General features: G+C 49.0%; 1 protein-coding gene across 3 annotated transcripts in view; it reads right to left on the bottom strand.

Annotated features, from left to right (window-relative positions):
• STOX2 (storkhead box 2) overlaps positions 1–10,426 on the bottom strand; it is a 255,624-nt gene extending 245,198 nt beyond the window's left edge. For 2 of the 3 annotated variants that reach the window (XM_051832732.3, XM_051832726.3), the window contains exon 1: positions 9,350–10,426. In XM_051832732.3, the coding sequence (XP_051688692.1) occupies positions 9,350–9,701 (352 nt within the window). In that variant the 5' untranslated portion in view covers positions 9,702–10,426. Of the gene's footprint in view, positions 1–9,048; positions 9,156–9,349 lie in introns of those variants that run through there. The other variant, XM_051832766.3, reaches the window with a different exon arrangement.
• Positions 10,427–15,171: the final 4,745 nt, after the last annotated feature.

Genomic DNA, 15,171 nt, shown 5'->3' with positions numbered 1-15,171 from the left:
GCCAGGGCCAAAGCCAGGAGCCAGGAACCCAACCCAAGTCTCCCACGTTGGTGGCAGAGACCCATCACTGCTGCCTTGCAAGGTCTATATGAGCTGGAAGATGGAGCCGGGAGCCAGGTCTGAGTATCAAACCCCAGGTACTGTAATGTGGGACACAGGAACCTTAACCAGTGTCTTAATGACTAGGCTAAATGCTCACTCCAACCTCTCTTCTTTCTAACTTTCTCAATATTAGGTATTCTGTTATAGCAACAGAAAACAGACTTATAGATACAGATATCATTACATGTTAATAGAGTATAGGTCCACAGCTTGTACCTTATCAATACCTCTATTAAATCTTCATTGAAATAAACTATAAACCAAATAAGTAGCTCCCTCAAATTAAGAATGGTCTGCAATTATATCAAGTCTACAGCTATCATACTAGTAAAATTTCTAAACTTCAAGTAAATGTGTTAAATCCCACCCCACACACTGAAAATTCTGTTTTCAGGCGATCAACTCATCACTATGTGAGAAATTTTAAGCAGTAAAAATCATTTAAAATTGTACGAGGCAAATATTGTGCCTATAACAAACTTCCTGATTTTTTATCCCCAAATATGTGATTTTTTTTTTCAGGAACAGGCTGCAGTACAAGGTACAGATAGATGCCTTTTCTAGATTTAAAATCCCTTTAAAAGAAGAACTTGGGGCGCTGCAGCATAGAAGGTTAAACCATAGCCTGTAGTGCTGGCATCCCATATAGGTACCAGTTCAAGTCCCACTTGCTCCACTTCTGATCCAGCTCCCTGCTAATGAGCCTGGGAAAGCAGCAGAAGATGACCCAAATGCTTGGGCCCCTGCTATTCACATGGGAGATCTGGAAGAAGCTCCTTGTTCCTCACTCCTGGCTTCAGCCTGGATGAAGTTGTGGCCATTTGGGGAGTCAACCAACATTGCCAAGTTCTTCTTGTGAAATGTATAAATCTTTGCAAAATCTCAGTTATCCAGCAAGACCTAGAAGCTCACAAGTTCACCCTAAATGCTTTATTACAATGAAACTGGAGCACCTCTGCTGAAAATGTCTTTGAGCGGCAGTGAGGTGATTCATAAAAATGTTTTTTATGACTCGCTAGAAGTTCATAAAACCTATTTAGAAGCAGCACTGTTCACTGGCTAAACATAATCCTGAGATTTTCACATGAGAAATGAGCATCTCTAGGAGTGAGGCCCATGTCTTCAGTTTTTCTGGATTTCTACCAATCCCAGCTGAGTGCTCGGCACTCTTGGACACTCACGCCTTCTCCCTGCAGAATACCATCCTCCAGACCCCACCAGACCTGGCTTTAGTCAGCTCCTTGGGCTCTCTTGTCTATTTCTCCAACACATCAAGCTAAATTCCATCTGCTCCTCCATCATCATCGGCCATCAAGGGTCAGTTTAAAGAAGATATTATATAGTAGCCATCCAAAACACTAACTCTAGCTGCCTGGGTCCAATTAGTTGTCCTTGGAGAGATTCTTGTTATCCTTAGTCTGTCTTTGTTGCTATTACAAAATACCTGAGACTGGGTAACTGATAAGTTCATTAGGGCTCACGGTTCTGGAGGCAGGAGGGTTCAAGAGCAATTTTGGCATCTGATGAGGATTTCATAACACGGCAGAAGGCCAAAGGGCAAGCAGAGGGGTCCAAATCATGGTGCAACAGGCTAAGCCACAGCCTACGAAGCTGGCTTCCCGTGTAAGTACTGACTCAAGTCCCAGCTGCTTCACTTCCAATACAGTTCCTTCCTAATGCACCTAGGAAAGCAGCGGAAGATAGTCCAAGTACTTGGGCCCTGCTCACTTTCTGGGAGTCCTGATGGAGTTCCAGCTTCCTGGAACCAGCAGATAAAAGATCTCTCTCCCTCCCTCTCCTGTATCTATATCTTCTTTCAAATAAATAAATCTTTAAAAAAAAAAAGCACTTGAGGCCGGTGCCGCGGCTCAACAGGCTAATCCTCCGCCTAGCGGCACCAGCACACCGGGTTCTAGTCCCGGTCGGGGCGCCGGATTCTGTCCCGGTTGCCCCTCTTCCAGGCCAGCTCTCTGCTGTGGCCTGAGAGTGCAGTGGAGGACGGCCCAAGTGCTTGGGCCCTGCACCCCACTGGAGACCAGGAGAAGCACCTGGCTCCTGCCTTTGGATCAGCACAGTGCGCCGGCCGTGGCGGCCATTGGAGGGTGAACCAACGGCAAAGGAAGACCTTTCTCTCTGTCTCTCTCTCTCTCTCACTGTCCACTCTGTCAAAAAAAAAATCACTTGAAAATAAAAAGGAATGGACAAGCAGATGAATGTGAATGGCAGAAGAAAAGGGGCAGCTTGGCTTTAACAAGCCACTCTGAAGGTAACCATTCTATTCTTGCAAGGGAGAGACCTGGGGCAGGTGCCATCTTACAAGGTTAAGTCCCCACCTGCAATACCAGCATCGCAAATGGGTGCCAGTTCAAGTCCAGGCTGATCCACTTCCGATCCAGCTCCCTGCTAATGGCCTTGGAAAGCAGTGGAGGATGGCCCAAGTCCTTGGGTCCCTGCAACCACGTGGAAGACCCAGAAGAAGCTCCTGGCTCCTGGTTTTGGCCTGGCCCAGCCCCAGCCATTGTGCCCATTTGGGGAGTGAACCAGCAGATGGAAGTTCTCTCTCTCTCTCTCCCTCTTTCCCTCTCCTCTCTATATCTCTGCCTTTCAAATAAAAAATAAATCTTAAAAAAAAAAGTCTGAGAACTAACACAGTCCCTCTAGAAAGACATTAATCTTTTTTTAAAAGATGTATTTATTTATTTGAGTGGCAGAGTTACAGAGAGAGAGAGAGAAAGACAGAGAGAGGTCTTCCATCTGCTGGTTCACTCTCCAAATGGCTGCAATGGTTGGAGCTGAGCCAATTCGAAGCCAGGAGCCAGGAGCCAGGAGCTTCTTCCAGGATGCCCACGTGGGTGCAGGGGCCCAAGTGCTTGAGCCATTTTCCACTGCTTTCCCAGGCCACCAGCAGGGAGCTGGATTGAAAGCGGAGCAGTAAGACTTGAATCAACGCTCATATAGGATGCTGGTGTCCTAGGTGGCTTGATCTACTATGCCACAGCACCAGCTCTGCATTAGTCCTTCTTAACAGCCAAATCACTTCATAAAGTCCCAATTTCCACCATCACCACAAAGGAAATCAAATCTCAATTTAATTCAAAGGAGAAAAATTATATTCAAACCATACATTTATCTCTCTATTCCTCAGTGTCCGCATTTGTAAAATGGGTAGGATAAAGATATCAAAATAGAACAGGTCTATTTAAAGATTTTTCAGGACAAACAAAGCACTTAAAAAGAGTGAGTGATGCATGAGTGTCAGCAGCTAGCTCATTTCTCCCCATCACTCTGTTCTAATTTCCTAAATTCTCACCTTTTTAATTTTTACAGAACTTAAAACATTGAAGTTCTTATTCCTTCATTGGATTCTTAACATGTCTGCTGCCCCCCAGAGCCCTCAAAGGTGCAGGGGACTGTCCCTCACTGTCCTTCACATCAGGAGAACCCAGGCAATGCCAGGTGCTCCAGCTGCTGAATGAATCAACGCCCACAATTCAAAAACATCGGGATTTCATTTAAAATAATCACTGAGCAACTCAAGTTATCAGCCTAGGAGTACTATTCAGTTTTAAGACAATTTAAGTAAGTTCTGTGGTATATCTGGTTTTACCTAGACAAATATGTCAGCAGTATACAATTTTTTAAAACAATTCTGTCTTGAACATTTTCTACTTGGAGAAACCACTTTAAGAAAGTAACTCGCTTCGAGAAAACAGGTAAAAAGTTTGGAATAGAAGAAAATCTTGATGCTTGCATGTTCTAAACCATTTAGTAATGTAAAATACAAGTTCTGGTGTAAAGTCTAAAAACAGCACATTTGAGCCTAGCAAGTGAGAAAGTGTAAAACGTCACTGGAGAGCAGAGACACTGACCCGCGCTCCTGAAAGCTGGAGTTGGGGGAACCCATGGAAACGGACAGGTGGGGACGAGCCAGGAGCCCAGGAGGAAGGGGCAGGTGGCCCCATCCAGGGCCCAAGAAAGGTCCCTAAGACTCAACCAGGCTGCCCCGTCTCCGCAGGATCAGAACCCGGAGGCTCAGAATCTGGGGCGGCTCGGGGTGCTGGGAGGCAGCAAGCACCCTCCTGGAGTGCCCAACATTCTCCCCACGGCTGCTCTAACTTTTCACTGCTGTTCCGTTCCCAATCCCCTCCCAGGCCCATCCCTCACCCTCACTGGCCCTGGAAATCTGAAAACACAGATCGAATTATGTTACTCCCCTCTCTGCTTAAAAAGTCCCCAATGGGTCCCAAAGCTTCAGGCTGGCCCCTGGCCTATCTTTGCATTATCTTATCGCATCACTCTCTCCCACACACTTCGGGCAGTCTCCAAACAGGGCAAGACTGTGCACTTGCTCCCTGCTCTGCACCCATTCCTCCCCGCTCCCCACCCCCACCTGCACAAGGCCTCCCTCCAGCATCTCCCCTCCCCAAGCTTCTGTTACCAGCTCACAAGCCAGAAAGAGGTAACTGCTGCTTGTTCAAAAAAGAAAACAGTTGGCCGGCGCCGCGGCTCACTAGGCTAATCCTCCGCCTGCGGCGCTGGCACCTGGGTTCTAGTCCTGGTCGGGGCGCCGGATTCTGTCCCGGTTGCTCATCTTCCAGGCCAGCTCTCTGCTGTGGCCCAGGAGTGCAGTGGAGGATGGCCCAAGTCCCTGGGCCCTGCACCTGCATGGGAGACCAGGAGAAGCACCTGGCTCCTGGCTTCAGATCGGTGCAGTGCGCCAGCAGCAACGCACTGGCTGTGGCGGCCACTTGTGGGGTGAACCAACAGAAAAGGAAGACCTTTCTCTGTCTCTCTCTCTCTCACTGTCTAACTCTGCCTGTCAAAATTTATTTAAATAAAGAAAGAAAAATAAAAAATAAAAAAAAGAAAATAGTCTTCCAAGCACTTAGCACATTCTCCGTTTCTTTTGCCAGAACCACCACCACCACCACCCCAATCCCACCACCACAAAACACCCCTGCCTCGTCCATCTTCCTCCGCCGGGAAGTGACCCCGGGGCCAGGCGCTCATAAGTACTTGATAACCATGCATGGGATTGAGTTTAATGTGATCCACTCAAAACACACAGCACAATCTTGAAACAGTTTCCTGCACACCCTAATGGACTGTCTGGGAGGGCCCTTGACATCAAGTCTGTATGTCCAGAATCGAGTATTTCTCAGAACAAACTAGAATAGTTTCATTGGTTATTTCTACATGGTAGTTTTTGAATATTCCAAAATCAAAGGACTCTTTGCACTGTTTCATTTCCTGCAGTGGTACTCATTCCCCTATTGTTGAGCCCTCACCTGAAATTATACAATTGGTTAGAACCATTCGAGAGTACTTCAGAATGTTCATGGACAAGTTGAATTAAGAGAAGTTTATTTTGACACACACACAAAAAAAATGAAATCCACACATATGAAAGATCTCCAAAAAGTTCGTGGAGAATCACTAGTATGAAAATGATGCGCTCCCACCAAGGTTCTCGAGTGTGCTCACATACTTCTGGAATTTTCAGGAACCAAAATGACGTGTCAAGTTCCAAAAGGAAATATTAACTCTTGACAAATCGTGCTGTGAGAGCATAGATTTGCCTCAATCAGACAGCAGCACAGGGTGCCTGGAGACCTCGCCCCTGCTCCTCTTGGGCCAGCCTCCCCCGTCTGGCTGGGCAACAGCACACATCCAGGAGAACGGAAGTCGAAAGATGAGCAAAGCCAGTCCTCCTCGTTCTTCGCTGGGAGACTCTCACGGAACAATTTTATTACCACTCTCTACGGGGATCTAAGAGACTACCTGGAAAACAACCAGATTTTCTGAGTAATCATTACCCATCATAAGCATAATAAAACCAGCACTGGCCTTTGTCTGCCAGTTATTTCAGAAGCCTATTGGTGATGGATGCATTTAATTCAAGTGCGAATATAATGCCTTCTGCGTGCTCATCTACCTGTCTGGTTCCACGGCTGTTTCACACCCATGAAATAATTAGCTAAAACCACGAAACACGAATGTCGTAGAGGGGTGCGTGTTTGGTGTAGTAGTTGAGACACTGCATGTCACCCTGGAGTGCCTGGGTTTCATATGCACCACTGGTTCCTGATTCTTCTTGCTAATGTGAATTCCAGGAGGCAACAGGTGATGGTTCAGGTAACTGGGCTCCTGACACCCATAAGAGACCTGGATTGAGTGCCTGGCTCCTGGTCTCAGCCAGGCCACTGCACACATGTAACGAATGAAATATATATATTAAGTACCTGATAATATCAATTCAAAGAGATGCTATAAGAAATTTACTACTGGTAATAAAGCATCAAAGATAATGATTGATTCCTGTTTTCACATAGAAACTGGACAGATTCAAGGATTTTCCTATGATAATGTCACTCCCTCTTTTCAGAGTAGAGTTCCCCTGGGGATCGCCTTGTGATTTTTTTTTTCTTGAGCATTTGTACTTGTCATCACAAGTACTGAGGCTCAGAATAAAAGGCTGTGAGCCAGTCATCAATGGCTGCCTGACTTCGGATCAAAGCCCAGTAAAAGACCTGGCAACAAAACGAGGAGGAAGGCTGCAGCAGACACAGGTTCCATCAGAGGAGTGCCGCAGCGGATGAGATCTTTCAAACAGTCCTACACTGGACCATCGCTGCTGAAGCACAGTGGGAATTCCAGCAGGGAATGTGAACCCCGGGGCAACTGAGGAGAAACCCGCCACCGGATCCCAGCAAGCGCCACCCCTGCTCCTTTACCCGATGCCTCAGCCTTAAGAAGTCGCTTTGCTTCCCGTGATGGTGCTGAGCTGAGGACCGCAGCAGCAGTAGCAGGTCCCTGCAGCAGCTAGTCAGCTTGAGACAGCTCAGGCCACCACCCACATCAGGACAACAACCAACAGCACAATTTGGAAGTTTTGAAAATTGCCAAAATACTCCTTATTGCTTGATATGATGGATCATTTCCTCTTATGAGCTTATAAATTCTGCTAAAATGAATACAGGCCAATGTTGTGACATAGTGGGTAAAGCTACTGCCTGTGTCACCAGCATCCCATATGGATGTCAGTTCATGTCCTGGCTGCTCCACTTCCAATCTAGCTCCCTGCTAATGTGCCTGGAAAAACAGCAGAGGATGGCCCAAGTGCTTAGGCCCCTGATACCCATGTGGGAGACTTGGTAGAAGCTCCTGGCTCCTGGCTTCAGCCTGGCCTAGTGCTAGCTGTTGCAGCCATCTGGGGAGTAAACCAGTGGATGGAAGATATCTCACTCTCTCTGGCTCCTCTCTCTGTAACTCTTTCAAATAAATAAAAATAAATCTTTAAAAAGAAAAAGAAAAAAACCTGAACACACTGAGATATTTAGAAATGAAATTATGTTCCAGGGCCAGCATTTGGTCTTGCGGTTAAGATACCACTTGGGATGCTACCATCCCACATAGTAGGGCCTGGATACAAGTCCTGCCTGTGCTCTGCATTCCAGCTTCTTGCTAATGCACACCCTGGGAGTCAGCAGATAATGGCTCAAGTACTTGGGTCCCTGTCACCCATGTGGGAGACCTGGATTGAGTTATGGGTTCCTGGCTTCAAGCCAACCCATCCCCAACTGTTGTGGGAGTTTGAGGAGTGAATCAGCAGGTGAGATTCATTCATTCTCACAGTCCCCCCCCCAAATAAACTAATATTTTTTAAAAAGAAAAAATTATGTTCCAACTATACCTGAGATTTCAAAATGGTGGCGGAAGGGATGGATGGGAGTACTAATGAAATAAGAATGACCATGTGGCTGATTAATTTTGAAGCTGGATAATGGCACACGAGGCTTCAAGATATTTTAATATGATACCACTTTTGTATATGTTTGAAATTTTCCAAACTAAAGTAAAAAATAAGCATGAAATCAGGTTTCCAAAGAGAGCTATTAAAATTCTGAAGCACAATCTATACAATGCCTAAACACGACTACACGTATTTCTACTTCCTAATGTTACAGTACAAAAGCAGATCAAGTCTCCAGAGGCAATAATCTTGGTCCCTTTAGGACGGCAGCGTAATTACAGGGACTCAATTGAGGCTTCTGCTAAAGTTAGAAAAAGAGGAAATTAAAGCACCTTTTGAAATGCAGCACAGGTTTTTACAAAACCCACAACAGACAAGGTTATTACTAGCTGTTTGCGCAATTCAAGGGAAGCTTTGCAAAAAAGAAAAAAAAATCCCTGCTATGCAAAAACAGACAAAACACAACAGAATAAAACTGCTATAATTTTGCCACATGCATAGAAGCACATCGGCAGGTAGCAGCGGATCCTTCGGAGATAGGCAGCCTCCGAGGGGAGCCAAGCAGGCGGCTTTACAGTCGCTGGGAGCCTGAACTTTTGACCTCCTCACAAAATGTCAGCAATGAATTTCCAAGCGGGGGACCAGAAAGAGCGCCTTCTTCCTTAAAATCGTCCCATGAAGTACCACTATGCACTGTACCCGCTTTCAGTCACCAGGCCCGAAGCACAAACTCTATAAAGTACATCATAAAAGCGATGCAAACCGGACTAAGACAAACGTTTAAGCAGTGCAATCAAAAAACAGCGAAGCCAGGCAACAGGGGACCTGCGGCTGCGAGAATCACCTCTGGGCTCCTCCCCCACCCCCGTCTCTGGACATATTTTCCCTTTTTGTCAACAGAAGAGATCACACTTTTCCCTCTGTTCTCTCTCTGGGTTCCTTCCTTCCTTCCAACAAGACTCAAGGCGCCGAAAACGAAATCCACAGCTTTGTCTCCTACAGCAACGCGGGCGCCCAGGACGCGCGCCGGGGTCGCCAGCCCTGGCACGGGGAGCCCCGGCGCACCTGAGCCGCTCGCGGCCGCGTCTCGCCTCAGGGGTCAGGTGGCCACGCGGTGCCACGGACCCCGCCCTCTCCACCTCCCTCCGCCTCGCGCGCCCCGCACACCGCGCACAAGCTGGAGACTTACGGACCCGCACAGCTGCGCGCCCGCCGCCGAGCCTCCCGCGCCGCCTACCTGGCCAGCCCCAGGCACCGCCCCGCCGGGGCGCGCCGCCGGGGAGGTTCCCGCGGGCCAGCCGGGAGGCGTGTGGGCAGAGGTACAGATCCCGCGCCGAGGTGCCAGGAAGTTGCCAAGCCCGCGCTCCCGGAACGCCGCCGGCCCCTCCCCCGGCCCGGGCACCCAGGGGCGCAGGGCCTGCGCTCCGGCTCGCGGGCAGCCGGCACCTGGGCCAGGTCCCGCGGCTGGACGGGGCGGGCGGCGGCCGCACTCACCCAGGCAGCGGATGTGGAAGCCCGCGGGCGGCCTCAGCGCCCGGCGCGTCCAGCCTTCGCGCAGCACCTCCAGGTGTTCCTCCTTGCCCTGGATCAGCAGGACCTGCTCGTCGATCCAGCCCAGGAAGAAGGTCTCGGCCACGGCGGCCGTGACCTTCTTGTTCCAGAAGTGTTGCATGTTCTCGGCTTTGAAGTCGGCGAAGATCTCGTAGCCGATGTGGTGTCGGGCGAGCTGCCGGGGCTGCGCCGGGGGCGCGGGCTGAGCTGCTCCGGGTCTCTCCCGCGCCGGCCCCTCAGCCGGGCCCAGGACGATGGCCAGAGAGTGCGGCGCGATCTGCAGAAACTTCTCCATCTTCCGAGGCGGCCGCTCCGGGGATGAGCCGCCGGAACGTGGCTGAACCACACGAGGGGAGCGTCAGGACCCCTCTCCTTGTCGGAGCCGGGCTGACCGTGTCTCGGCCAGCCCTTCTGCGCCCCAACCAGCCCCGTGCAGCCCCGGAACGCAGCGCAGGGAACGGGGGCTGTGCGGAGTCCGCGAGCTCCGGAGCGCGTTACCTGCGGCTCGGGGCCACCCTCCGGGCACCGCTCATTTTCCAGCGGCGGCACCCTCGCCGCCCGGCAGCCCCGGCGCGGGGCGGAGACGCGGGAGGAGGCGGCCGAGGGGCGGGCAGTTCGTAGGGAGCCCGGGGAATCCCCTTAGCTGCTCTCGGCCCCAGGGATTCCGAAGGGTCCGGTGCTGGGCGGGAGCCGAGGTGGCGTGGAGAGTCTGGGGGTGTGCGTTCAGGTGGCTGGTCTTGGGGAGGCCTGGAGGCGAGCGGGGCCGGGGACCGACCGATTCCGGAGCTGCAACCTCGCTCCTCCCCACGGTCCACCCCGCCCCCACCTCCCGCCGAAGCAAGTGGATTCGCCGCCTGGTGAATGCACACTTGAAAGTGGCTTTTTAAAAAACATGGTCTGACACACACACACACACGCCATCCTCCAGCGTTGTCGTGGGCCTTACCTAAAGGAAATCCAATGATTCCCAGAGTTACCCACACCACCCACAGTTTATGAAGACATTAAACGAACGAACTTCGTGAAGTTTGTGTGGAATTCTGTTTTGCCGGGTTTTTTTTGTTTTTTTTTGTTTGTTTGTTTGTTTGTTTTGTTTTGTTTTTTTGATGGCGAGATAATAGCAGTCGCACAGGTGGAGAGGTGATTTGTGGCGAGAAGCAGGGGTCAATGCATAGAGCCTACACAGAGCCCTAGTGCTCAACCTCGGGACCACCCGCAACACTTGTTAAAGCACAGGTGTCAGGGTCCCGCCCCCAAAGTTTCAGATGCAGCCGGTCTCGGGGGACTGTGCTGCGGTTGGTGGCTTTTCTAATAAATTCCAGTTGCCGCTGCTACTGCTTGATGGTCCCAAGCCACACTTTGAAAATCACTGAATTAGAAAAACATTGTCCAGTCTAGGCTTTAGGGGTGGAAGGAGTAACTGAAGGAGGTGCTGCTGGCATCCTGCGTTTTAGTGTTTTGAAACAGTCATCAAGCCTGAGTCTTAAGACCTGGTGTTAAGTGGTGGAGACCTTCAACCTGTCTGTGAACCTGAGTTTCTCCATCTGAAAAATGAGGCGTTCAATCCTGCTAAGCCCATGCCACTGGGCAGGGGAAAGAAGCAAGGAAATGGGTAACAGGTAAATCTGAATTATAAAAATTGGAATCAACATGGTGGTGTCACCATTAATTACAGTCACCAGGCACTCTTCAGACGTCAAAAAGCCAAGGACGGGTTCTGCATGAGGAAGGCTGCTGGCGCGGCGCATCCCACCCTCGGGATTTCTCAGGCACCCACCAGATGGGGAGAGCTGTTATTTTCTCGCTTGGCGTTGAGCACTGTAGCGCTGAGCCTCAGTCTGGCACAGTTAACAGGCCCCATTCTTTGCCCTCTTTCCTCAGTGCCTACACCTTGGGGAAAGGATAAGTGGTGGTGCCTGGAGAAATGGAAGAAGAGAAGGTGCTGCCTTTGTGACATTTTCAGTTTGCATTTATTTCTTTAAATTTTTCATTTTGGCATAATTTCACACTTACAGAAAAATTGCAAGAATTGTACAAAGAATACCCAACATGTCTTCACCCAGGTTCCCCAATTGTTAACATTTTTCTCTCCATTCACACACACACATTTTTTTCTAAACTATTTAAATATCTCTCTGGGATGGGCATTTGACCTAGTGGTTAATATGCCAGTTAAGATGCCACATCCTGTAGATGCCTGGCTCTGCCCCCTGACTTCATTTCCCTAATAATGCAGACTGTGGGAGGCAGTGGTGACAACTCAAGTAATCAAGTTCTGTCATCCATGTGGGAGACCTGCACTGAGTTCCTAATGCCAGGCCTTAGCCATTGTGGACACGTGTCTCTCTGTGTCTCTCCCTTTCTCTCTGTAACTCTGACTTCAAATAAATAAATAGGGGCCAGTGTTGTGGCACAGTAGGCTAAGCCTCCACCTGCAGCGCCAGCATCCCATATGGGTACCGGTTCATGTCCCTGATGCTCCTCTTCCAATCCAGCTCTGTGCTAATGGCCTGAGAAAGCAGCAGGTGGATGACCCAAATCCTTGGGCCTCTACATCCACATGGGAGACCCAAGAGAAGCTCCTGGCTTCTGGCTTTGGCCTGGCCCAACCCTGGCTGTTACAGCCATTTGGGGAGTGAACCAGTGGATGGAAAATCCCTCAGTCTCTTCTCCACTGCCCTGTATCTCTGCTTTTTGAATAAATAAAGCAAATCTTTAAAAAGAATCATCCTGCTACCCCTCAAGTTTTTAGTAAACTATAAATTTGGCCATTGATTCTAGCTGGACTCTATTATTATAATTCTTGCTAACTTCTAATTCCATTATCCTCCATTTATGTGTTGATGTTCCACCATAACAATTAGCTTTCCCTTCTCTGCTATTTATTATCTGTATCAGTATGGACTATGCATTCTTAGTTGACTCAATAAGTTAAAATTCTTAACTACCAATATTTATTTTGGCCCATGGGGGCATCTAAAAGCTTGCTGCTGTCTCCTTTTGAAGTGACCACATCGTTCTCTGAACACTTCCTCACTTTTTGGCGCATTAAGATGTTCCAGGATCATTTTGCTCCAGTCCTGGAAACTGCCATCTTCCCAAGGAGCTTTGGATACTTAGCAGAGATCAGTACTTAGCAATGACCCTTCAGCCACACGGTTGCTCAAAGCCACTGAGGCACTGTGTTTAGTACACTCAGTGAATATTCCTACTCCCCGCCCCCAAGAAACTGAACTTCTCCCATTTACAACATAGCTGTCCTTGGGGCCAGTGCTGCGGCATAGCGGGTAAGGCTGCTGCCTGCAGTGCCAGCATCCCATATGGGCTCTGGTTCGAGTCCCGGCTGCTCCACTTCTAATCCAGCTCTCTGCCATGGCCTGGGAAAGCAGTAGTAGATAGTCCAGGTCCTTGGGCCCCTACACCCTTGTGGGAAACCTGGAAGAAGCTTCTCAATCCTGGTTTCAGATTGGCTCAGTTCCGGCCATAGCAGCCATTTGGAGAGTGAACCAGCAGATAGAAGATATCTCTCTCTCTCTCTCTCTCTCTGCCTCTCTGTAATTCTGCCCTTCAAATAAATAATTATTTATTTATTAAAAAAAAAAAACATAGATGCCCTGAATTGTTCCTGATGTCAACAGTGGGCAGTGTGGCTTAGCGCATGGTGGTGTGGGGAACGACAGGGATATTCAATACACTTACCAGATAGATGATTTCAGGGAAGTCACCTCTGTGACCCTCAGATTTCTCATGTGTAAAATGAAGAGGGGCTGGCCCTATGGCACAGTTGGTTAACGCCCTGGCCTGAAGTGCTGGCATCCCATATGGACGTCGGTTCGAGACCTGGCTGCTCCACTTCCCATCCAGCTCTCCGCTATGGCCTAGGAAAGCAGTAGAAGATGGCCCAAGTCCTTGGGCCCCTGCACCCGCATGGGAGACCCGAAAGAAGCTCCTGGCTCTTGGCTTCAGATCAGCACAGCTCCAGCTGTTACGGCCAAATGGGGAGTGAACCATGGGAACTGAAGACCTCTCTCTCTCTCTCTCTCTCTCTGTGCCTTTCTGCTCTCTGTGTAACTCTTTCTAATAAATAAATAAATCCTTAAAAAAAAATAAAATGAAGAGTTGTTTTGAAAAACAAGATAACATATATAAAGTATCTGGTACCTGACAGGCACTCACTAAAACATTAGTTTCTTCCCTCTCATTCACTCATGGATAGACTTTATAAAAAAGATTTATTTTATGTATTTGAAAGGCAGAGTGACAGAAGGAGAGATAAAGGTAGAGAAAGAGATCTTCCATCTATTGGTTCACTTCCCACATATATGCAAGAGCCAGGGCTGGACCAGACTAAAACCAGGAGCCTGGAACTCCATCTAGGTCTTCCATACGGGTGTCAGGGGCCCAAATACTTAAGGCATCTTCCACTGCTTTCCCAGGCCCATCAGCAGGGAGTAGGATCAGAAGTAGAGCAGCCGAGCCTCAGAACTCTGATATGGGAGGTGAGCATCACAGGCAGCAACTTAATCCACTGTGCCAGTATGCTGGTCCCTGGATATACATTTTTAATGTAGCTCTCCCCTGCCCCAGGTTGTAATTCTCCAGAACCCAAAATACAACTACACTGTAATGCCCACACTTTTCTCTTTATCGAATCACATTTTTTTAATGCTGCTCTGATCTTAGGTGGAGATTTTGCTGCATCAATCATGTCTTACTTTTTAGAGAGTATATAATCCTAAGAGCAAAGGGACCTCAAGGTTCCCCTAGGCAAGCTCCCCCCCCCCCACTCTGGATACTGAAGACCTTGCCTTTCTCTCCCGAAGGACCACTCTTTATGAAAGACCATCTCATGATCCAGCCCCTTCCACATGTGTGCTTCCAAACCAATGTGCTAACCACAGAAACAAGGCACGATCTGCCATGCTTGTGCTCTCGTGCACTGCCTCCTTTTCGCCCTGATCCCTCAAAAGGTATTAAAGGGACTGAAGCCTCTCAAAGGCACTTAAGTCATCATCCTGTCCAGAATTATCTCTCAATTTTTTCCAAACCGGGGTGCATCCAGATGCCAGGGCAAAGCTCGTTCCAGGATGTGAGCCTTCTTCACAAATTGAGTGCCCTCTTGGTCAGCCAGTCCTAAAGAAGATCTGTTTGTGGCCAGAATATCACCAAAAATAATTCCTTCATTTCCCATCAGCAAAGACACTCAAAAATGCCAACAAGAACAAGCAACCATCTGCGAGTATGCGACATCCCGTTCCCCAGGAAAATAAATGCAAAACTGCCTTTCTCAGAGGCCACTTTGGGCATTCTCAACATGCTACTGCCCCCACTTTGAACCACATTTCAAACATCTCCTATCTTAATGATGCACTTGATTTGGACAGCTAAATGATATATTTGTATGGTTTTCCCAGAACAAAAAATATTTTCTAAAATTCTCAAAGGAACAGTGTTCACAAACAGCTACTTCTTGAAAGAGTGCTCAAGGCTTTCCATGTTGTGCTACTTCTATCTAGACTCAAAGTCTCACAGTCAAGTCTTTAGTCAAAATTAAGACTCAAACTTTCTGGCCGGTACTGCAGCTCACTTGGCTAATCCTCCACCTGCGGCACCGGCACCCCAGGTTCTAGTCCCGGCTGGGGAGCCGGATTCTGTCCCGGTTGCTCTCTGCTGTGGCCCGGGAAGGCAGTGGAGGATGGCCCAAGTGCTTGGGCCCTGCACCCGCATGGGAGACCAGGAGGAAGCACCTGGCTCCTGGCTTCGGA

The sequence above is a fragment of the Oryctolagus cuniculus genome, chromosome 2 (assembly GCF_051225735.1).
Source record: "Oryctolagus cuniculus isolate XC-2025 breed Fujian yellow rabbit chromosome 2, ASM5122573v1, whole genome shotgun sequence".
Taxonomy (NCBI): Eukaryota; Metazoa; Chordata; class Mammalia; order Lagomorpha; family Leporidae; genus Oryctolagus; species Oryctolagus cuniculus.
Note: the sequence above shows the minus strand (reverse complement) of the source record. Positions and strands in the feature narration are given on the sequence as shown.